Source organism: Stegodyphus dumicola, chromosome X2 (assembly GCF_044657685.1).
Source record: "Stegodyphus dumicola isolate Sdum_Otavi_A_Nest chromosome X2, ASM4465768v1".
NCBI classification, from domain to species: Eukaryota; Metazoa; Arthropoda; class Arachnida; order Araneae; family Eresidae; genus Stegodyphus; species Stegodyphus dumicola.
In genome coordinates, this window is record NC_140781.1 from 135405319 (window position 1) to 135430964 (window position 25646).

Sequence of the window (25646 nt, forward strand, 5' to 3'; positions counted from 1 at the left end):
CACTGAAAAATACTATCCTCGAAATTTTGTTTAAATGAAGAAACACACACCATCTTTTTATTTAAGCATTACACTTCAAAAACAGATACACATACCAATTTATTTTCACTAGCCTTTATACTGATAACATGCCATATAAAAATGAAAAGAATTATCCTTGAAATTTAGATAAAATGAAGTAACACAATGGGAAAATTTATGCACACGGACATCTTTTTTCTATTGCATGTTGTCTGACATGATCCACAAGTGCCTAAAAATGTACCCAAAGAAACGCATTTCAATATTAACAAAAAATTGTTTACAGATTAAAATTCATTCATTTCATACCAGTATTATAAAGATCATGCATGAAACAAATCTGCTTTCCCATACTTTTAAGTAAAACTTTTATACTGGAAAATAGACTATATTTCTATAATTAGAAACAAGAAAATACTAATTTGAATGTTCTGCATTCATTTCTAAATCTTTACTCCATTGCCAAATTGTATAATACTGTGATTATAAATAAACTTGCACAATCCTTGCAATTATTGAAGTCAGATTATATATATTTTGTCTCACACTATTCAATTTATTCTATTGACTTCAGATGTCAATGTCAAAATTCTGGAAGTTATTTTAACCAAGAAACAGTAGTGGGCACCGTGCATAAACAACTCATCTAACTTTTTAACAATAGTGATTATAAAATAAAGAAAAAATTATATATCATTCCAACGATATTGCAACTATAGTATAATGTTACATATATCTTTAGCAAACATTCAGATTTTATCTTGACTTTCCAAATTATTATTTATTTTTTAATAAATTTCAATATGCTAATGATTTTCATGTTACATTAGTATAAATTCCACAATTAGCACAGGAAAACAAAATCCGCGCTTTATATTAGAAGAGAAATTTCTTTTCCATATTCAAAACATCTACATTGGCGATGTTTGGCGACGGGTACATTAACCCTAGACTAATTTAATTATAGCTATTATTACAGAAATTAGCAGATACTCAGGTTATTGTACACAAGAATTTCACTTTACTTGCACATTATAAACATCAGAGAAGATATAAACTCTAAATGAAGGCGTAATTAACATTATACTTACTAAGCAAAGTTCAGCGCCTGGACCAGGTTTCCAATTGTCTCTTCGGCAATTATTTACCCATATCTTTCTTCATTTTTAGGAAATTTTACCAATGTATGACCTTTCCGTGAATGATTTGAACAATTAATAGCTGCACATCCGCCCATTTTACACAAAAAAAACACAAAAAATTGTTGCACCTTAACCACTCAGCCGCCATTAAATCTCCCACTTGGGAGCGCGAATGCCTGATGATTCAGCCTGGTTTATAGGAGCCTTAGTGGGAGAGGCTTGTGCGAATGATGAAAGAAAATTTTTAAGAAGAATATAAGGCCGAACTGCGTATTTCCAAACCCTACCTCACTTTTCGAATTTTTGACGTCATGGACAAATCGACTAGTTTCGCCTGGATGGTAATTCTTGAGCATGCGCTGAAGGGCGAGAAGTAACAAAGAAATTCTCACTATAGATCCTTTGGTAACATAAACAGAATTTGCGCTTCTAAACAGTATTAAGTATATTGTCTGAAAGTGTATTCGTTTATGTAATTGCATAATTTTACTGTTTCTGTAATAAGAAAACTTCATTCAGATAAAATTTATTTTAATATTATTATTATCTGGTTATAGGATTATACGAAATGCTGAATACTCTAGGTACTATCGTAATCTTCGCATAACCTTTCACATTGGATTTTGCCGTATCATTTTAAAATATATTGTATAATAAAGATTAAATCAAAGCAAATTACTTTGTTAGAGATGTTAATGTTCTAACTGAATTTTCTTTTTATCACTTATTATTTATTTCCTCTTTGGAAACATATTCATATTTGGCAAATAATTATCTCCGCTGAAAATTTTTTGATCGTTTAAAAACTATACTTGTCAATAATGTAATAGAAACTCACTAATCTAGTGCTTCATAGATCAATATGACAACGAATTCAAAATGTTTTAAAAAAACCATTCTTTAATCTTTATTTTGTATTAGATGCAACTAATGTCACGGAGATAAAATATTTCAATAAAAAAGTTCTCCATGTTAATTCAATAGCAAAATTATTTCTATTTCAGTGAGAAATCCACTTTCAATGCTTAAATAACAGATAAATGTAAGATAAGCATTTTAGAAGTTTTAAATATAAGCTAAAGGTTTACTGTACAATTTTATGTAAGAAACGTAATAATTTACTTTCATTCCTTTTAAATCGGTATATTAATTTCCAATCAACTAAAATTTTTGGCAGTTTAGAGACTTAACACACAGTATTCCGTCACTTAAAATATCAATTAATTGTTCTTTTTCATTTAGAGATACATTGGAATTGAAAATACCAAAGGCAAAATGGGTCACAGATCCAACCTAATTCCTTATTTGGAAATTTTTCAAAAAAATTTGTCAATTTTATCATATGTTGTTTTAAACAAGAAATCTGTATTATTTTCTTTAGTAAATTGTGAAAAGCATGTTTCTGTTTTTTTTTTTTTTTTGGTTCAATTCTCCTTGCCAAAGTATTGGCTTAGTTTTAAAAGCTTACATTAATACAAACTGCGACACAGTGTGTCTAGGTAAGATTATTTGTTTCAAAATGTTTGTTAATAATTTCAAATATTTTCTCTCCAGTTGTTTTTCCTTCCCAAATATTACAACATAAAAAATATTCTACTGCGTCATTTTCAAAAACATATCTCACATAAACGATGAAATGAAACATTTTAGTAATGTCGGTAGTTTCATCAAGTTTTATAGTAAAGACTGGATTTTGTATTCTATAGTGTCTGATATGACAAAAATTTGGTAAGAAACAGTATCATTTTTTTTATGCTATTGTTTTTAAATCGTTACTATATTTTTCTGCATGCATAAATGATGTCATTTTAATTGCTGAAGGAAGAATGAGCGATTCTCCAATTGTATGAGGTTTTAAATTTTTTGCAATTAAATATGAAACTTTTAAGGATGCCTGTAAATCCTTCTCAGGAACTATTGTATATTTTTTCAAAAATACATTTTAATTTTTCATGCTCTCAGCTCATTCCTTAAAAAAATTCTTCAGATTTATTTACTTAATCTTTATGTTTAGTTTCTGAGGTACTTTTCAGTTTCACTGGTGCAAATCTCGCCAAGCAGACCTTGTTGACGACAACATACAATATACACATAAAAAATGTTAACAAACGTTAGTTCTAAGAATTTTTTATTTTGAAGACACAAACATTTTAATATCTTTTAAAATTTTGTAAAAAGCCAATAAATAAAGATAATAAATTTGTAAAAAGACATTAAGAATTTACTGTTTTCATGGTTCAACATCCTGATTCGCCGGTTCGTATCACGTAACACCACGTGATCTCATCTCATGTAAACTACGCTACAAAAATCTAATTCTCTCAGTAATTATCTACATTAATTTCAAGTTAAATCTTAATTTGGAATAAAGTTTAAATGCAAGAATTATTTCAATTCGTACAAATAGCTTACTCAAAAATTATGTAAAACCTCAGTGCTTTACTTCACTACTGCATTCTCAATAGAATTGATGAATTTAACCCTTCATTTTGCCTTTGGGTGAGTGGTGTGATTGCAGTCTAATTGTTTTAATTACCGTGAATGGTCTTGGGGCATAAATTTTAATTATTTTGTAAAAATTCTATGTAGTTGTATGCCAGTATTGAAAGAAACAATCTGATAAGAAATGGCTGCGACTTGTTTCGAAAATGAGGCGGAAAACGTTGGCAGTGAAGATATTCCGTTTGGCATCAGTAGTATCGTTGTTGGCAACTTTATTGCTTGCGGCGGCAAAATGGGAAAAGTACCGTTTCTAAATGTATTTTTAATTTCGCAGATTTCATGCTTTCCATTTGCCAAGTTTTCACTGCATTTAACACACAATGGATATTTTTTTTCCATTGATAATGCAACATGTAAAACAGTATAAAATAAACTCTTGATATTTACTCAATTTTTTTTTTTTTTTTTTTTTTTTTTTAGAAGTAGAAAGAGAGCCAATGGTTAAATTTTTGTTTGCATTTTCATTAATAGTTTTTCTCTAAGTTTATTTGATGTTGGTGCATCCATTCCATTTCTCTTACAAGAGATTTTGAGCCATTTAACCATCATGAACAAAATTGCAACGAAAACAAAATTGTTTTTATTATCCTTTGAGACACTACTGAATTTTCCAATGCTTAGGAAATGTTATGTGCTTACTTGACAACAAATTTGATTAGAAATAAGAAACATAGTTTATAAATGATGCGTATTACAATTACAAATTGCATGCAAGACACTACTAAGACAGCCGAAAAAACTAAATCTTAGCTGCGCGTATGCAGTTGCTTTGAAATTTGATTCGAGCTGTTTGGAAATCATCAAACGTAACACATAAATCAAGTGAAACCAATAAAATCAGAATTAAAATATGGAAATGTTTAATTTAAAATTCCTGGCAAATGTTAAAAAACATCCAAAATTCTCTTCAAATTCCGTATATCTTTTATTGTCAAATAAATTTCTTTGAATTCTGTGACCCCCCACAAATTTGTTCATGACTCCCAGGTTAAAATTTTGTAAAAAAACAAGTTATCAATTGCATTTTGAAAAAAAAAAATTATTTCAGGCTTGTCTTCAACAGAATAGCATACAATAGAGTATTTTCAAATTTACGGGAAAGTATGACTTATGTGAAAATTGATAAACATTGGCTGTCCAATGTGAAAAGTCAATTACGGTTTAATATGTTATGTTCATAGCTTGTGTATTTTGATTATCTAACTAAATACAGAATGATCCATTCTTGCAAACTTTTGCTGGAATAACTGCTAGAATATCTATCCCATTTCAGATGAACAGAAAGCAAGTGTTGTATTCTTATTCAACAATTACAATACTCTTGCATAATACTTACAAGCAATAAAATTGGTTATTTAACTAAAGTGCAGTCAATTTTATTTCTTATTTACATGAATGATGTATCACACAATGCTGTGTAGGCTGGTGACCTAGCGATGATGATTCAAAATGCATCTTTGCATTCAGGCATACACTCCTTATAAGAATATAACCATGCACTGGAGTCCTAGCTTCAGCAGGTACATTTTGTTATGCTATTCAATCTCTGTGGGTCCTAAATTCTAAAAACTTTTCACTCCTAAATTCCAAAAATTTTGTTACTTGATATTTCTGTAAATTCCAAAATTTGCACACCTGCCATAACTGCACTGGCTGTGGCCTCAGTTATCCAATGTTCCAACAAAATCAAATATTGTAACGTTATTTTAGACCAGACTTTCTTGAACTGTAGATCGCAACCCCCATCTACAGCAGGGGGTCGCAAAAAATTTTAGTAGTTTTGGTATTTCTTTAACTTAATGTAATAATTTTACAATTACCCAATACTTTTACACAATGTATCTGAAAATAGATAAAGATAAGACAATACAGACAAAGAGAAAAACAAAAATGTTTCAATGCATTCTGTTTATAATATAAATGTTCATTTTACTTGCTTTGCACGTGATGCTGTCATTTCGTCTGTTACTTGATTAAAATTTTCACATTGTTCTATGTCTTAAAATGAGAAATTAAAGATAATGACCTAAAACTGCAATACTATCTTGCAATAAAAGTGGAATAATTGACAGTTTCACTCGCGTGTGTGTCAGATTTTTGCAATGCTTTCGCAAAATTTTCATAAATATTTCAGGGTCATGGAAAAAATCTATGATAAAAAAGAGTCACGACTGAAAAAAAGTTTAAGAAGGCCTGTTTTAGACCAATCAGTTTCCTGACGCCAACCCATTTTTCGGCCTGTTTTGTTTCTTAGCCGAATAATGTTTGTGTGGGGATTTTTCTATATTTTTACTGTTTCAGCTGAATGAAAAAACATGCTAAAATGTTTCAAATGACTATTAGGGGAAGAGAATCAAATATCCCACATTATTATTATCTCTATTTATCTCCTGTTTTGATTCTGAGTTATGTTTTTTGATAGAATTTTTCCATATTACATATTTCAGTTCAACAAAAAATCAACTTTTAAAGTATTGAGGAAAAGCATGTACTAAAATGTTTCAAAATGAAAATTTGGGATAAATAAATATATAAATTAGTTTTTTCTAGGAGTGTTGTTCTTATATATAGTATATAAAAATTTTTTACAAAGACTAAAAAATTGAAGTTCAAATGATCTTCATAAAATCCTATAAATGTGGAACAAGAATAATTTAAAATGTAAAAAATTAACACGTTGACTGCCGCGTGCATTTTACGTGATTTGCGCATGAAGCCAACTTGAAATTTTTATTATGCGATATATATTATGTTAAAATATTATCTACAGAACATAATGTTATATAATTGTGCTTCATGCTGGGGGTCACCAGCGACCTCCAAACATCTGTAGACCATTTTTGTGATTTATAATTAAAATTTTTATGATTTATTATTCTTCAAACCATTATAGTAACAATGGTACTATTTAAAAATTTATCAGTATCAATATTTATTTTAATTATGTATTTTACTATTGGTCGCGTTGCTAGTGGCACCCACGGCAGTCAACATGTTAAAATAAACCATCACAAGAAAAAACAAAAAGTAGTATAAAAGAACAAGAAAAGTGAGGAATACAACCAACTTTAACATAATATCGTCAAGAGGAGGTATGTCAAATTTAATTACATTTCCCCTTCTAAAACAAAATCCTTGCTTTTCTGTATCCAGAATCAGCTGATGAACCATTTCAATATATTTTTTATCTTAATTGTTCACCAAAAAATTCTAGTCCTCCTCAAAGCGAAGGAAAATCATTGAAAATATCTTCCGATTTAAAAATATTTTTCTAATCTAAAAAGAAAGAAAGAAAACATGCCCTTAAAAATGTAGAAAAAATTAAAATCCTGCAGTGGAAAATCTTTGAAAGTTCAAAATAATTTTAACACAAAACTTCACTAGAACCTCTTATCAAACAGCAGTAGCAAAGGAAAATGGGGAGGGGGGAGTAAAATCATTAAAAATATCTTCCAATTTAAAAAGATTTTACTAGTCTAAACAGGATTTTATCAAGTTAATTTGAATTTCAATTTTTATTCTTTCTGAAAAATTGGTTCTAAATTTCTTTCTTTATATATTTACTGATCAATTTTTAGCAGCATAATGCACAAAAAGTTTTGGATTATAAATTTTCCTTTTAAAAAATTATTTGTATATACATAGTCCAAACACATCTGTATACAGTGGAATACGTTTAACGTGAAAACGCTTAAGACGAAATATTGGTTAACACGAAATAATGCAACGGTCCCAACAAACTACTATGTATTTTCATGCAATTTGTTTCTCTTAACACGAAACAGAAATTGCTTAATGTGACGAGGTCACATTGAATTAATTATTTACTACGTTATGGCATTATTTAGATATTTGCATCAGATTCCTTTGGTGACAATTTCATTTTTTTCGCCAACTTGTGTTGTAAGTTGGGTAACAGATTTCATCAGACAACTGTTGTAAGCGGAGGAAAGTATTGCATCAGACAACTAGCGTCTTCACTTCTGTTTGCCTGGGTGGCTGAAGGTATTTTGCGATTGGTTGCCTTCTGACGCTGGATTTTTTTTCATTGGGCGGCAAAACTTAACTGTGGAACTTTATAAAAGGCGGTATTTTTTGTCTACCAGGAGGGAGGAGATTGTGAAGGTGCGAGATGGAGACGCTGCATAGAGAAAGACAGTAAGAGTGGAGATAAAATGCAAACTTTTGGGAGTTTATCGTGCAAGCTTTCTTTAGTCTCCCAGTATGTATGAAAGAAGCGAGTTTCTTTCTCTTTGATGTTGTAGCTGCAAAATTTAAGCTAATCTCTTTTTTCCCGGGCTTGTCATTTTCGCCCGGCATCCCGATGAAGAGTATCTGCATGTTTTTGAGCTGAAATACACCAAGTCTTCGAAGGGCTGTGTGGAAGAATTGATCTATCCTTTTTTTTTGTTCTGAGTGAGGAGGCCTCATATCGTCATGTGACATACCGGATTAAAAAAAAAAGTGAATATCTCTTCAGTATTGTTAGTATCCAATAAAGCAAGAATTAAATCTGTTTTCATGTGTTTGTCACTCTCTCGTCACGGCGGGCTATAGACCTGGATCTTGTCCTGGGGTAAGTTGCCACTATATTCCTGTTTATCATAACATGTGACATATACGTTTGCCACCACAACCAACGAAATAATTATTACCACACTTAACATGAAAAGATATCCTTTCTGGAAATGAACAAAATACAGAAAACACTGGCATCGCTGGCGAGATTTAAGCGGGGTGTGAAATGAAAGAGAGGTGGTTTCACATGTTTCGTAGAAAAGAGGCTAATTTGGCTTTGAAATACCCTTGGAATAGCCTGTGACACGAGCCAGTTTTGTTTATCTACGGTACTTTCGCCTTTCACGTCTACAAACGCCACACAAACATCTCATCTCTCATCAGTTAGCTTTGGAATTCAGTGATGAGTACATGGCAGTGTGAGTAAAAATTAGTGAGTTTGGCTCATATGTTGCACTGCATAGAATTCAGCGACTCCAAGGATGAATGAAAATTATTTTCATTACACACAATTCTCAAAAGTATCAGATTCTTCGGCGCCGAAAGAAATGGAGAAGTAGGATATTGAAACTGAGCTGACACTTAATGAAATGTTTGAGAAAGTTTATTAATGAACTGTCTACTGTACTATCGGAAGAATTCATTGCGGTAGTTTATGATAATGTGTGTACAGGCCCAATTATGGCAGACAAAGTTATTTTGGAGTTTGTTCAAAGCTAAAAAATTATCATTGATGCAGATTCTGATGACGAAAATAAAATGAATAATGCAGTTCCTGTTCCCACCTCATCCAAAATGAGGAACATCATAAAAAGTATGGACAGTTATTCAGACGCACATTCCAATGGTGAAATGAATAACAAAATGTTTGACATTGAACAATTTTATGCTAAAAAAGACAATGCAAAGAAAAATATCAGATTATTTTCCCAAAACTCAATAAATGTTTTGTTTTTCAAAAACTTGAAAATTTTGTATTAAATTCCATTAAGTTCTTGTGGATGTTTTAGTTTCATTTGTTTTTATTAAATACATGCATATATACATATCTATGTAAATAAAATGTACTCTAATAAGCTTAATTTTGTTGAATATATGCTTTATTTTTTCTTTTCAATATTCTTTAACACGAAAAAATATTTCAGTCCCCTCAGTTTTATGTTAAATGATTTTCACTGTATATCTGTTGCACATAAATCCCTTTCTTACACAAAATATAAATGTATGTATAGAATAACTAAATAAATTGTAAAGGAAGTTTAATTAGCAACTATGAAATCTTAAAAAAGTACATAGTATGAAATTTATAATGGCAAACATTAAAAATAGATGAAAGTAAATAAAATTTAAATTATAGAATGTACTTTATAAAATTAATAATAAGTGGTTAAAAATATTTTTTTTTAATTACTTCAAACATGGAAGTTATTTGGCAGAGATTGTTGGATATAAAATTACTCCTTCAAATTTTCAGATTACTATTGTTCATATTTAAAGTCTCAACTCGCTGAATTAATCCACATAACAACCATTGTAAAAATCACTCATTATCATATTCCAAAGATCAGCAGCATACATTTTTTTCAAAATCGTGCATAATATTAAATAATGGCTTTTGATAGTCAAGTTGATACAAATAAGATGAATTGTTTTTATGATTTTAGACTAGTAGTCTATTCTTCCATTCACTTATTACAATATTTCATTTTTTATATGCTCGGCTATCCAAAATTTCAAGAGCTTTCCGGATATTTTTTTGGTTGAGTTTTTACCATACATACATTTCAACATTTACATTGTCACAATTGCACAGACACATACTTGAAGTGAATTTACTTTTACAGCTAAACACAGGAACTGGAAAACAAAAAAGTACTTATTCGGAGATTGTATTTCTTTTTCGTTCATGAAAATCAAAGTTCATTACACAAACATGCATTTACACTGCACAAGCATGTATGGAAATTCTTAATACATTTAGTGATCCTGATAATTGATTACGCATTTAGTAAATAAATCAGAAAATATTTTAATGTATAACAAACGAATGAAGTAGTTAAGCTTTTATAAAACAGAGCATAATACCACAGTTACGAAGATATTTAATGTTATAAAGTTAGGTAATTTAGTAAATTTCAGTTGTTCACCAAAGCAATGAACTATGAAGTTCCTTGTATATCTTTATAAATGAACTTTATTGCTGTTGTAAGCAATTAAACAACTGTTCAAGTTATTTTAATAATTTTGAAATATATACATTAAAAGAAACAATAAAATGTATTAATCTATTTGTCAACCTTGATTTTGGCACGAAAGTTTGCAAAATGCTTCGTAGTTTTTAAGCACATAGAGGCACTGCAATTCTTTTATTCCTTGATCTGAAGTTTTCTGCAATTGTTTTTTTTATTATTATTATTATTATTTATTTAAATTGCTGTATTGGCACACATACAATTTTTGTATAGTGGCTTCAGATGTGGATAAGTTTTTCGAACACTTTCGTCTCTTTTACTGGCGTCGCTGAATTTTGCGATGAAATGCAGCACATTTATTGCCGAGTGTCACCTTCCAGATTTTTCATACTGATAATGTATACATTAGCAGTGAATTATTCTCCTCTTTCCTCAAATACACTACGGCGATAAACAGTAACCATTCACTGAAGATTTTGCGAAAATTCCCACTCATAATAATTTAAATTGCGAAAATCTCACAATTAGCACCTAAGCACACTATTCAGCAGCACAATTCTTTCGAAAGCGCGCCGTAGTAGTCAAAAGTGGGGTAGGCATCTTGCCAGGTGAAACTAGTCGATATTTCCGTGACGTCAAAAATTCGAAAAGTGGGGTAGGGTTTGGAAATACGCGGCCGAACTTTCTTAAATTGCGAAGAGTTATATACTATATTATGTGACTGTGAACAAATGATTAATACACGACATATCACATACGTATCAGAGGATAATCAAGATCCTTTACCATTGACCCCTGTGATGTTCCTCCATGAATGGCGTCATCAGGAGTTCCTGATATTGACTACGTAGACTACCAAGAACCAAACCGACGAGCCAAATATCGACAGAGAATAAGACGTCATCTAAGAAACAGATTTCGTAGTGAATATCTTGGTGAGTTGAGACAACATGCGATAAAGAGGGAGCCTCCTTGGACAGATGCAAGGAGGTTAGAATACATGGAGATGCCCTGCCCGCAGTCCAAGTGAAGCCAAAAAGTGGGGGAAAGCATGCCCTTAGTAGTCGTGGCTTTAGAAAGATTGACGAGCTCTTCAGCCAATGAGGCAGAACCTAGCCACACCCAATTTCGTAAATTAAAGACCGTGGATTCTTCGCGCGCTTTTTCCTTCACTTTTTCCCGCCATTTCATTTTATTTCTACATTTTCTATCATCTTGTAGACGGCTGCAATATTGTTCCGAGAAGCAATTTTTATTCCTGCCAAAATGGTAAATTCCTGCGTCGCTTTCGGCTGTACAAATAGAAGAATAGCAGGATCCGGTATTACATTTCACAGGTAAATATTTTTTTAACATATATACTATCATTTATTTAATTATACTTTGCTCAAAGTTAGATAAAAATTTGCTGTGCATGTTTAAAACATATCCAAGGAAACGGCTGCAAGTGCTGATAATTGTATCAATTCTAATGATTATCAGGATATGCAGAGGGAAAATATATCTACAAAGGGACTGATTCCATTAAAATGAGTTAAATGAGAAATGCATTATGTAATTACATGCTGTCATTAATGAATGCTAGCAATAAAGGCATTGTGAAAATAAATAAATAAATACTCAAACCATTAATTGATTATATTTTAGTTATTCTAAATATATACAGGTATAATTCTCAATTTTCCATGTTAGAAATACTACTTACGTTTTGAAAAATATTAAATTGCATGAACAATGATAAAAAATAATATTTAAATTCTGCATTGTTATTTTTAAAACTCCCACAAATTTCACCCCAAATTAAATCCTGTTATTAAATATTTACTTGAACAGAAAATAAAATTAAATACATAAAATATGACTTGTAATGTAATATGATCACACCTTTAAAATAACGCGTTTTCTTTTCCACGATGAGCTGACCACTCCCCCTTCCCTAGTTTGCTTTTACAACTCAGTTAATTACGAGTATAATACTCAAACCATTAATTGAAGAAAAATCTGAGAATTATAGATGTTTCTTCGCGCACGTCACACCGAGAAAATACTCAAACTCTTTTCTGACGGCTTTTCAAACGCACATTTCAATTATTCTACTTATTTATGCATGTTAAAAAAACATTCTTTTATATGGAAATGAAATCCGAAATGTAGACATTATTTCAATGTAACCATTCAGTACCTTATAACCCTCTCACGTCTTCACATAGGAAATTAGAAAACACACTCAAAACTTCAAACAAGCTGACGTTTAACCTCACTTGACATAGTAAGGGAAGCGTTTTCTTGCCCTCACGAGGCGTGGCTTATTTGCTTCCCCCGGCCTCACTCTCCTCGTATTGCGACAGCAGAGACGCCATCTCCATGTATTCTAACCTCCTTGGACAGATGTCTTGGTTTGCACCCGCTAAGTCTTTCTGCCCCGATGGGCGAAAAATCAAGCATAGGTGCGAAGGAAAGGTGTATAGAAAGAGGGGCAATTTCGTATTCGAGGTGAGTAAAAAGGAACTTCGTACATTTTTTACGAGTTCAAAAGACCAGAAAGAAAAGATGGGACAAAATAAAATTTAAAATAAATGGCCCAAAATTAATAGAGGGAAAAAAAAGGGCCTAAAGAGAGAAAAGGAAAAGAAGTAGAAAATATCCTAAAATACGATTGTGTCCGTGAGTGTAGTTAAGGAGTTCATCTGCAAAGATTAGTGTCTTTAAGAAGCAAACTTTAGCTAAGTTTAATAAAAAAAAAATAAATGTATGAATTCCTACATGGTAATGTGTATGCCCTTATCTTGAGACCTAACTAGAAAATACATATATCATCACAAAGATGTACATAATATTTTAACTAAAGTAACATTAAATATTACCGTTCCCCAAAAAATTCATGTATATTTCAGGAAAACAGTAATTGACAAAATTATAAATCCATCGTACACAGTGTGAGAGCATTTCAGCAAAAATAAATTATACAGTTTATTTTTCTTAAATATTAGTTAAATATAAAATTAATTTATTAATTTTACCGTTGAAATTTATTATAGTACAAGTTGAACAAATTCCATCACTGTATTTTTATTTGCTAAGTAATTTTAAGTTTGAGACCTGAAAAAAAAAGTCGGGGATTTTTGTTACAAAAATCACAATCTATACTCATCGATGATCAAGAGATCCCCATTTTTCCCTCACAAGAAATTCCTAAGCACGAAAAGGGGGGGGGGGTCGCCGCTTTTTCGGATGGCCTAGAGTCTCCTTTTCCCATCGATAGAAAGATTTGTGTCAACGATAGGGGAATGGCCGGCTTATCGATTACGAGTTTCAAAGTCCGTCTCGTGTATGAACCTTTGTGTTTAGAGGCAAAATGAATTTTGCGAAATCTTGGAGCGAATTTAAAGAAATACTTCGCAGACACGAAGTAGAAACTGTAACAAAATATGTTTACTACTATGGAAAGATAAAGAGAGTAAGTAATTTTTGAAGATGTAATGAGTAAATAAAAATCCTCTAGAATGTAAATGCTTTCTTTGGTTGTTTAGTTGATATTTGGCCATTTTGTTCCAAAGAACTTATCAGCACTAATTTGTATTAATTTTATTGCGTAAGATCTAGTTGATGTTGCGAGATTTGGTCCAAGTTGAAAAAAGGGTTTATAGACGTTCATATTCATTAATTTTGTTGCATAACGTGTAATAGCGTTATGTTTGATTTTTATTTGGTTTCATTGTCAGGTATTGCATGTTTTTTTTTTTTTTTTTTTATAGCTGATGCTTCACGAAACATTCCGTACTATATTAAACATTAAACAAGATATACCGTGTTAGATTTGAAAATTTTTATTGTTTCTTGAGAAACTCGACAATTGTCTCGATGACTACTATATTTTTCATCCTATTTTAGTGTATGAATGCAGTCTGTTGATTTGAAATATAATCATTTAATAGTCTATAAAGAAAATCCATTCTTTAGTTTTATCATTAACAACATGTTTCAAAATAACCTTATAATAAACACTACCAATTCAAAAAATATTCTGTTTTATTTTCAGGTAATAGTTCACCATAAAATTATAATGCATTGAAATATCAGGAAGTTATAATAATAAAGATATTGAATTTTAGAAAACAGGAAAGTTTTCTGAAATGTATATATATATGTCTTTAGTGATGTGATATATATATTTCTTTAGTCAATGAATGCTACTTATCTTGTGTGTAAAATCACATTACTGTCTATTTTGACTCTTAGCACCTATGGTAGCTGAATACTGGATGTTTGATCAAGGTACAAATACTGTTGAATGGATTAGCTGCATGGGAATTTTCCTGTTCTCCTTATATATAAGTGAATACAAGACAGTTACCCATTAGACCTTCTCAAAGGCATCCCTTTTGCGTAAGGCAGCTAGCTCATTCTATACTTTACCTAGCATATATAATTTTAATATGAGACAAAATGACATAATTTTTTTACATAATAGTTTAATGCTTTTAATATATCTCTATGTTTGCAGTAGGTGCTGCTTAATGTGATTACTTTTGCCCATATTTGATAATATAAGATGATGAGAAAAGTATCCTTTAAAATAGGAATTGAATTAACTATAAATATAACTAGCCACTTTTTTAACATTTTAATTAGGAAAAATAAAAGTTTGTTTATCAATTGTTTACAGTCTTCATTGCAAAAGTTCAATTGAGTAGTCCATAATGTTTCTGAAATTTATTGGACCAATTCTATACCTATAATCTTAATACTTGGAGGGCATCCTTGTTTAAAGAGATTTTGCCAATGTAAAATCTGAAATTGGGCAAAAACGCAAGTGTATTTTGGCAAAGATGTTTTCAGGAATTTTTACCTCCCTTTTGAAGAAGAGGGAACTGTGCTGAAGCCCTTCCAAATCAATAGCTATTGAAAAATCGTATGAAATTAAGTTTTTTTTTATTTTATTGTTTTGCGCTTTTTTCTAAATGCTTGATTAAAATCATTTTTGTTCTTCAGTTTAAGAAATTTATTGTATAATATTTTGATTATATTAACCAAATTGAGCAAATAAAATTACAGCAAATGATGCATTTTTTATGTTTCCATATATGAAAGAGCAGAACTTAGAAATTCAATAGCAATATACACGACATCAGCTGCAATATATTAAGCAGTGTCTACAGTATGTAGTATATATAGAGACAGTTAAATGTATAATATGTTTATAGAGATCTGTAATTTCTTTCTTTTAAAAATCAAAGTATAATGTTAAATGTATAATATGTTTATAGAGATCTGTAATTTCTTTCTTTTAAAAATCAAAGCTTATCAGATTGTGATCTAAATCAAAATTTTCTTTCCAGTTGAACTAACTCCAGATTTACGATTAAACTGGTTAGATGATATTCCCTATTTCCACTTTGGGCGAAAAACCTATGTTTGCCATCAAGGAAAAGATCTGAATAAACGTCAAAAGGAAAATTATGCTAAAGAAAAAAATGAAAAGGTAAAATAACATTGTTATATTTAAAAATTTATACAAAAATATCACCTCTTGGATTATATATATATATATGTGTGTGTTTTTTTTTTCTTTTAGTGTCAAACTGATCATGCTTTTGGTAAAGCATATTCCAAGAACCAGACAACTAAAAAAGTTAATTGTCCAGCTGTAATTAATGTTACCCGAATGTACAGGATGCCTCAGTTCAAGGTAGAAGTTTATTTAACTTTTTGTTCTAAGATGGTCTTAGTAATTTTAGAGAATTTTTTTTTAAGGAAAAAATATAATTCTGTCACGTATGAGCAAGATGTATTGAAGGTATTCTATGATAAAGTATACATATTTTTTGACATAAAAACAAAAGGTATTTTTAGAGTCACAATGTAAAAAAGAGAAATGATTTTTTGTGTCTCTTTATTCAACATATTTTTCTAAACAGTTTTTTTTTTTTTTTTGGCCAAAAGAGGGTTTTTAACAGTAATATTTTCCTAAATAAATAATTCAGTAATTGACATGCAAATAAAATGATGCTTTCAGGCCACAAATAAAGGCTTTTTATGCTAATTATATTCTAACCAATTTGCTACAAATAGAAATAAGTTGTTCAAAGTGAAGTTTTATTGGTTATGTTTCTTTGAAGAAGTAATTTGATCTATTGTTATAAAAATGGAAGATCCTTTTTACAGCTTTTTTTAAAGGAAAGAAATGACTCCTCTTTTTTTTTTTTTTTTTTTTTGAATAATTTGCTATGAACAGAAAGTTTTTAAAATTGAACCTTTATCAATAATTAGTTTTAGATGACTGTGCTGGAATTTCTAAATTTTACTGTGATAAATATGTTTAAATTACAGGTAGTGCCAACCCGAAAAAGAAAGATTATGATATCTCGGAAAATTAAGGAAAAACTAGCCAATAAAGATAGTATTGCTGGTGAAGAAGTTTTCATGTTTAATTTACCTAATAGCCAAGATCATCAAAATCATCTAATGGGTAACATGGCTGCAGTAATAGAACCTATAGATGCTAGAGTGCGGCATTTCATAGCTTCTAAAGTTAAGAATGGAAAATGCAATGCCACTGTAATTGCAGAGCTATTAGAAGTATACGTTTCAACTGAATTGGGAGAAACTGATAAAACGTGCAGACGATTTTATCCAGAAATGGAGGCAATTAGGAAAATAATAAGCCAAGCAAAATCCGATATTAGAACTAGTAAAATTGACAAGAAAATACAGAAATGTTAATAAATAGCTGGGATACTTCCAAGTGTTCTGTTTTTTTTTTTTTAGACCATGTACTGAAAATACATATGATGGTACTGAGCCAAATGACTTTACAGATTCAAAACTAAATCTGCTATTTGTATATCAAAGTGAAGAAATGAAAAATTTATATGTCTTATATGGTTCTAATCTTGTTCTTCTCGACGCGACCTATCGAACCTGTAAGTATGCTCTCCCACTTTATTTTTTAGTTGTCAAAACAAATGTGAACTATCAAATAGTGAGCATAATAATTACACAAAATGAAACAGCCAAAGCATTAGAAGAAGCTCTTTTAATTATTAAAAATTGGTCGCCTCTCGTTAGACCAAAATATGGGATGGTTGATTTTGCAATGGAAGAAATTACAAGTTTGGAAAATGTCTTTACAGGAATTAAGGTTTTTATATGTAGTTTCCATCGAGAGCAGGCATGGTCAAGATGGGCTTCTAAGAAAAAGAATGCAATGTAAATTACGTGCCATAGCAAATGCTCCAACTCAAGATGAAATGGTTGCAGCAATAGAGGTATTAAAATCATGGAACCAATATGAAGCTGTGAAAGATTATTTTGAATTAACATGGTTCAAGGAAATTGAGAGATGGGCTTTGGCTTACAAACCAAATGACTTATTCATAAACTTGAACAATGGTGTTGAACGCTTAAATGAGGAACTAAAATATAGATATCTTCAGGGATATAAAAACTGTATGCTGTCTGAAATAATTAAGATCTTGGTTGAGAAATTTCTGCCAGAAAGATATAGAATTTACGTCAGAAAAAATCTGAGTTTGCTTTCGCAGGCCAGATTATACAATGAACATGTACCAAATTATTTAATCAATAAGCCAAAATGGTTAATTGATCACATAAAAACAAAATTAAGAGCTGCTGAAGTTTATGTGGGTAGTATAAAAAAATTTCACATGGCTTCTTTAAAGTTTCTTCTGAAACTAAGCATGATGCAGTTTATTCTGTCACGTTTGATGAACAGAAACAACTGTGTCAATGCATATGCTTAGATTTCAGAAGAAACCGACTGCTGTGCAAGCATATTGTGTTTGCTGGCATGAAGTTTCCAGCCTGGAGTTTGGAATGTACTGCAGAATGGTTATTTTCAACACCTATTTTCAAAGTTGATGAAGATTTAGTCTCAAGAAGTATTTCAGGCACCAGAAAACGAAAATATTCATCAACTGAAACTCCTTCAGGTGGAACATCAGATAATTTACCCACTATATCTGAAGAAGCAACGTTGAGTAAAAAAAAGAAATTTGATCAATGAGTGCGATGCAAATTACAGGTCAATTCGGTCACTCCTTTGGAATTTAGATAGCGAAAATTTACACAATGTAGCCAACTCTTTGAAGGAGATTTTCGAGTCTGCTTCAAAAACAGTTATGCGAGATGAAAATACTGGTCTACCGCTTCAAATTGAAAAAAAAAATTAAACTAAAAAAAAGTAAAAGAATTGTCAAGAAGTATGGTCAACTAAACCTCCATCGCCGTAGAAATACCAGAGTTGGAATAAAGGTGGATATACATAAAGAAACCATTTCAGTAGATGGCCAGTAATTAAAATTAGTATAAAACCTAAAGCAGGCTACAAAGAGCCTTTGGCAAAGGTGACACCCCCACCTATGAGTGGATAATAGAGTAATCTCGGGGACCTGCATGCCATGGATACACTAATACTTATTTTCAAATAAAATAATAAATTTCATACTTTTAGGATAATCTTAAATACTGAATATTATCATACTTGAAATACTTTAGTATGTGCATTTTCGGATTCTTCAGAATTTATAGTGAAAAAACTGCTACAACTATATACTATCAAATACCAGATTTCAGACAATTAAAATTGATGATAATTCAAAGTATAACATATAAGTTTTGTACAATTCAATAAACATAATACATGTTAGTATTTAGTAATATTTATTTCCTGAACAACTTTACAAACACTTATTTGAGAGTCATATAACTTATTTCTATTCAATAATGCTGCAGCTGCATTGATTGTCACGATCAAGACATATGAGCAATATAGTATTTAATGCACTCAAAACTGAATCTGGTAAAGACTTACAGCATATTGGTTACCAAATGCATCTAAAGCAAACCAGTATGCAGGGTTAGTTTTACAGGTTCACTTGTTTTCAAATTAGCAACTCTGTAAAAGTTTTACTCTTGGTTGTACTGACACTGCCTGTTCTTTCTCATATCTAATTGTAGTTATTTGGTTGTAATATGCAGTAAAGGTAAGAACACTGGTGTAATATGCTGTAATTTTTATGTTAGATAGCCCAGTTACATGACTACAACATTTTTCCACTACTTTTTTTACACTGTAAACTCGGTTTAGAAAGTTATTTTCCATGATTTTGGGGTGTTGTATAATACATCATATGGAATAACTACAGTTAAATGTATTCATTCAAAAGAGGATATATTGTCTTGCTGAATCTTTTCCTGTACTTATTGTTTGATTTAATATTTCCAATGTGGTGGATTGACCATCATGGAATCATAGCATCCAGTAGATCTTTCAATATAACTCCATTCAGATATTCACATTTATATTATTGTAAATTAACGTAGAAGACAGATTGACAGATATTCTCAGTTCTTAGTGCCAAAGTGTTTTTTAATAATGCTAAAATACAATTTAAAAAAAAAAGATTACTCATGTTATTATGTAGAATTAATGTTAAAATTCCATACAAGAAACAAGCATCGATTAATTGTGTTATATAGAATTAAAGAATAAACAGTCAGGTAGAAATTTATAAATGCATAAAACACAACAAAAGGCAGGGCTGCATTTATTCCAGTTCATTGAAAAAGTTGTGGCTTTCCTAGACCCCTACCCCTTGTCGAACATGTAGGTTGTTTCGAATGTTGTCATGAGTAACTAACATAAAATATAATTTTTTCCCCAAATTAGTATGTTATAATTTTTGAATAAAAGAAGAGTGAGATAAGTGGTTATTCTAGCCGAAATAAAGTGTGCGTCGAGTTCCAGTAAAGACCCAAAAATGTCATCTGGGAAAGCTGAGAAAGGGGAAACGAGCTAGCTTTAACCTGAGTCTAGAGATGCATATAATACATACATACAATACAGATAAGTGTGAGTAAACTGGTGCACTTAAATTATAACATAAGTCACAAATGTACATTACAGGTAAAGCATGTCAATTTAAATAATATGTGTATTAAGTATGGCCATAGGCCATTTACAATTATTTGGGTCATTCACATTATAATCGTAAACCCTTAATAACAGGGTTGTCTTCAAATCTTTAAATTCAGAAAAACTTCTAAAATCGTAATTTTTTCTATAGAAGAATTTCTATCCTCAGAAAAATAAATGTTAAAGAATTGAAATATAAAATTTGTGCATTTTATGCAGAAAGTATTCAAGTATTTCATTTTGATGTCCAGTGATATTAAAAATTGTTTTAAATTTTGACTTACAGATGCCCTAGAGGAGTTGCATGGTATCTAAAATTTCTGTGAAACACAGTTTGAAAACCTTCAGACTACTCGAAAACTTCAGATTATGTGAAACAAGAAATGTAGATGTAAAGAGCAGTGATTAAAAAGTTTTAATGACCAAAATATTTTCATTCCATCAGATTATTTGTGTATTTTGAAGAAGACACAATCAGATAATAAGATCACAAATAGAGGATAAGTTTTTTTTTACTTTTTTTGGGGGGGGGAATTATTGCATATACCATACACTTTAACATATAGAATATTCTTGGATTGTCTACTGAAAAAAGTACATAATATATGTAAATTTTAATATATAAGAAGTAATGCAAATATTTCAATAAATGAATGGATAAAAAATGGCCTTCTTAAACAACCTCATGTTTAAATTATTTAGAGGAATTTATGCGAACATGTTTCTGTTGGCATTAATTAAACATTAACAAATGTAGATGAACACAAATTGCATAATGTATTTTAATTGAATATATGTTTTGGAATGAAAAATGTAAACAGCCTTAATATACTTAATAACTCGGATTTGTAATGCATATATTTTTATTTCCAATGGCAGACAAAAGTATATATACAGACACACTATCAAATAAACACACACAAACAAATATATCACACACTAAATAAACAGAGAATAAGGAAGCCTATTTACTACTGCTTGAACATACTCTAGGCTTCCAGTAACAGCCACAGAGATCCTGTACAAAGAGAGCCATGCATTTTGCAGATGGTGGAGGTTCGTATCTTGGGCTTTTATCACAAAGGACGAATACAGAATTTTTTAATCAAAAAGTTTTGCTGAATAATGACGAGTTAAAATTCAAGTTATTATGATGGAATTAGCCTTTGGGTATCGGAAATGAATATGTAGTTGAAGAACGAAGGTTTGCTTTAAATTACCGATTTCTAATACATTAATTTAATTATGTGTTTTAAAAATATCATTTTAATATAATATTTTTCTAATACATTTATTTTATTATCCAAAATTATTTTCTAATTAACAGAAAGATACAGCATAACTTTCAGTGATCCATTGTCAAAAAAAGGCTTCTTCTGGACAGCTTAATAATAGTACAAGGAAATAAGCTTATTTTATGCATGCCTTGTGGCATGAGATAATGAATTTCTGAAGTATTTTAAAAACTGTAAAAATATGTACATATACCATAGAAATGATTTTTAACACTAAATAAAATTCAATACGTGCCCATAGTAAGATCAACTTATGAAAGCTTTTTTACCAAACTGGAAATCATTGCATAAAAAGGAAAATTTCCAAAAGCCATTTTTTAATTTTTATAATATGACTAACGATAAGGTATTGCTTTTTGATCAATAACATGGGTTGTTTGAACTAATAAAGAAAAACAGCTGAATGCACATATTAGTAACCTTAAATTGCATCAGTATTACAACGAGTTAATTCTAAATCACAAAACACTTCTGTAAGACAGTCAGACACAGCTGCTACAAAAAATTTTCTATGGAAGTGGTTGTCCTAGGTGATATTTGATGTCAATGTTATTAAATTACCACTTTTGTTATCTTTTGTTAGTGTGATATGCATCTCTCTGTGTATACATTTTGAATCTGAAATAATGCATTCAGCATAGCATATATACTTTAGGGATAATTGGGTGTAAAGAAAAGTCAATAAATACAAATTTATTCGCATACAAAAATAATTGTATGGTTAAAATGTACACAAAATGATGAAAATACATAGTTTTTTTATTATTAATTACCAGATATAAACAGCGCATAAATCTTAACACTAAGCAGGATTATAATTTAAAAAGAAATCAATAGCAAACAAAAATCCACAAAATATTAGTTCACTTGAAGCACTACACATCTTAATATCTGCTGCAAGAATGAAAAAGAAACGTGCCTACATGAGAAGCAACAGAAAGAAATTGGAGAGTATGGTTAAATAATAAAAACCAAATCCTTAATATCATCTACTGACAGAAAGAGAACAAAATGCAAATAAGAAGCAAATTTCTTAAAAGCTAACAATAAAGAAGAGATTAAAATTAGGATGAACTGTCATATTTTTATTGATATAAAACATCAGATGCCACTTGAAATCAAATGTTAAGTGAAGTGGTGCCCCCACCCCAGTATAATTTTTCGATGTAGAGAAATTAAAATCGTAGACAAAACAAAATTTATAAATTTCTTTCCTCCAGACATAAGTTTGTGCTGTTTAGTACAAAATTTAAGACACGCATCTCAGCTGTACAGAGCAAAATTTTAACGCTGTCTTTGCTTGATCATTGTATATGAAACAACGCAGTCAGAGAATATTATAGATATTCAAAGAAGGATTCAGTTGGTATTTCTCTAAGATTATATTACATATATAAGAAAGTGCTTGTGTGGTATAGTATTATAATGTTTATAATAACACATTATACTATATTTAATTTTTTTACTAAATCAACCCAAGTTTTAATGCCCGTTTATTTGTATATATATGCACACACAATTAAGTACACAATATATTAAAATAGATATATCACCTAAAAAAGATATATCCCTATGAACAAAACAAAAATTATGGGTCATTCAAATAAATAAAAATTCAGTGATTCTTTTGCTGTGTTCTACCCTACGTAATTATTACTTTAAATCGTACATATACAATCAGTAGTCTAATATATATTTTACAATCAGGCATTATTACTACTTGGTCAACAATACAGACATATCTAAATTTTCATTATTGTTTACACTCATTACATGCACAATTGCGGTTTTTTATTTTAACAACAGAAATGAACTAAACATATCAATACTCTTGATCATTGTATCAGCAATATGAGCAAGTTTCTGTGTATCATACAGATTTATTCGCATTGCGCCCAGTCTCGTATACAGCAAAAAAATAAATAAATAAAATAAAATATGAAGGTGAAGGCCCTTTTCCGTTCCGCAAAATTTTCCACAATTCCCCCTAAAACGTAAACAAAGTATCGAGACTTCGTAATCGATTACAAAGTGCAAACCTATCAGCTAGTCGTCATCGATGGGGAAAGGAGAATCTTGACCATCCGAAAAAGCGGCGACCAAAGGGGAGGGGGGAACTACGAAGGGTGTGAGTTGCTGATAAGAACGGACTACTGATAAGGAATGTGGCGTCTCTACGGAATAGTTACGAAGAAAAGAACCACATGACCTGCTACTATTACCAACTATTGTATAATGCTAGAATCTTATGAAAAATAATAAATAAAGAACTTTAATGACACTCTAGTGATAGAGAAACAGATATTTTATAGAGAACAGAATGTTACTTATCTGAATATTCCGTGTCAAGGCCTCTTTTGGATTTCTCGTGTTCATAGTGAACAGCTAACAAAACACCTGAAGTTTCGAAGAAGCGAAGTTTCCTTTTTCAATTTGATGAATGAGACATTACATAGGAAAGGTGCATTTAACTATTTTAGAGAGTTGAAAACATTTTTGAAACACTTATTTAAAAAATTTCGGAGCTGTGTTTAGACACTGCCTCCAGCTTTCGTGATCGCAGCGCCAGTCTATATCCGTTTATTCTTAACACGTCTTCCTCAATTTCCTGTACAGTCGGTTACAAAAGTATTCGAACACCGGTACCCTATCAGAAAATGACAAGATAGGTTTTTTTTTTTTTTTTTTTTTTTTTTTTTTTTTTTGTCTCTCGTGTTATTCCATCTTAAGTTTTCTTCTTTCCCCATCTTGGAAAAGACTGAAAAATGGTCACGATCTCTCTTTGAACTGGGAAGCCATTTTGACAAGGAGGTTAGAATACATGGAGATGCCCTGCGCGCAGTCCAAGTGAAGCCAAAAAGTGGGGGAAAGCATGCCCTTAGTAGTCGTGGCTTTAGAAAGATTGACGAGCTCTTCAGCCAATGAGGCAGAACCTAGCCACACCCAGTTTCGTAAATTAAAGACCGTGGATTCTTCGCGCGCTTTTTCCTTCACTTTTTCCCGCCATTTCATTTTATTTCTACATTTTCTATCATCTTGTAGACGGCTGCAATATTGTTCCGAGAAGCAATTTTCATTCCTGCCAAAATGGTAAATTCCTGCGCCGCTTTCGGCTGTACAAATAGAAGAATAGCAGGATCCGGTATTACATTTCACAGGTAAATATTCTTTTAACATATATACTATCATTTATTTAATTATACTTTGCTCAAAGTTAGATAAAAATTTGCTGTGCATGTTTAAAACATATCCAAGGAAACGGCTGCAAGTGCTGATAATTGTATCAATTCTAATGATTATCAGGATATGCAGAGGGAAAATATATCTACAAAGGGACTGATTCCATTAAAATGAGTTAAATGAGAAATGCATTATGTAATTACATGCTGTCATTAATGAATGCTAGCAATAAAGGCATTGTGAAAATAAATAAATAAATACTCAAACCATTAATTGATTATATTTTAGTTATTCTAAATATATACAGGTATAATTCTCAATTTTCCATGTTAGAAATACTACTTACGTTTTGAAAAATATTAAATTGCATGAACAATGATAAAAAATAATATTTAAATTCTGCATTGTTATTTTTAAAACTCCCACAAATTTCACCCCAAATTAAATCCTGTTATTAAATATTTACTTGAACAGAAAATAAAATTAAATACATAAAATATGACTTGTAATGTAATATGATCACACCTTTAAAATAACGCGTTTTCTTTTCCACGACGAGCTGACCACTCCCCCTTCCCTAGTTTGCTTTTACAACTCAGTTAATTACGAGTATAATACTCAAACCATTAATTGAAGAAAAATCTGAGAATTATAGATGTTTCTTCGCGCACGTCACACCGAGAAAATACTCAAACTCTTTTCTGACGGCTTTTCAAACGCACATTTCAATTATTCTACTTATTTATGCATGTTAAAAAAACATTCTTTTATATGGAAATGAAATCCGAAATGTAGACATTATTTCAATGTAACCATTCAGTACCTTATAACCCTCTCACGTCTTCACATAAGAAATCAG

The 25646-nt window shown here is 30.6% G+C and overlaps 1 protein-coding gene across 1 annotated transcript; it reads left to right on the forward strand.

The window, feature by feature from the left end:
* The first annotated feature begins 15696 nt into the window (after window positions 1–15696).
* LOC146992920 (uncharacterized) lies at window positions 15697–18785 on the forward strand. The gene is made up of 3 exons (XM_085810189.1): window positions 15697–15857; window positions 15951–16064; window positions 16706–18785. The coding sequence occupies exons 2-3, from the start codon at window positions 16041–16043 to the stop codon at window positions 17096–17098; spliced, it is 417 nt and encodes a 138-aa protein (XP_085666315.1). The 5' UTR covers window positions 15697–15857; window positions 15951–16040; the 3' UTR covers window positions 17099–18785.
* Window positions 18786–25646: the final 6861 nt, after the last annotated feature.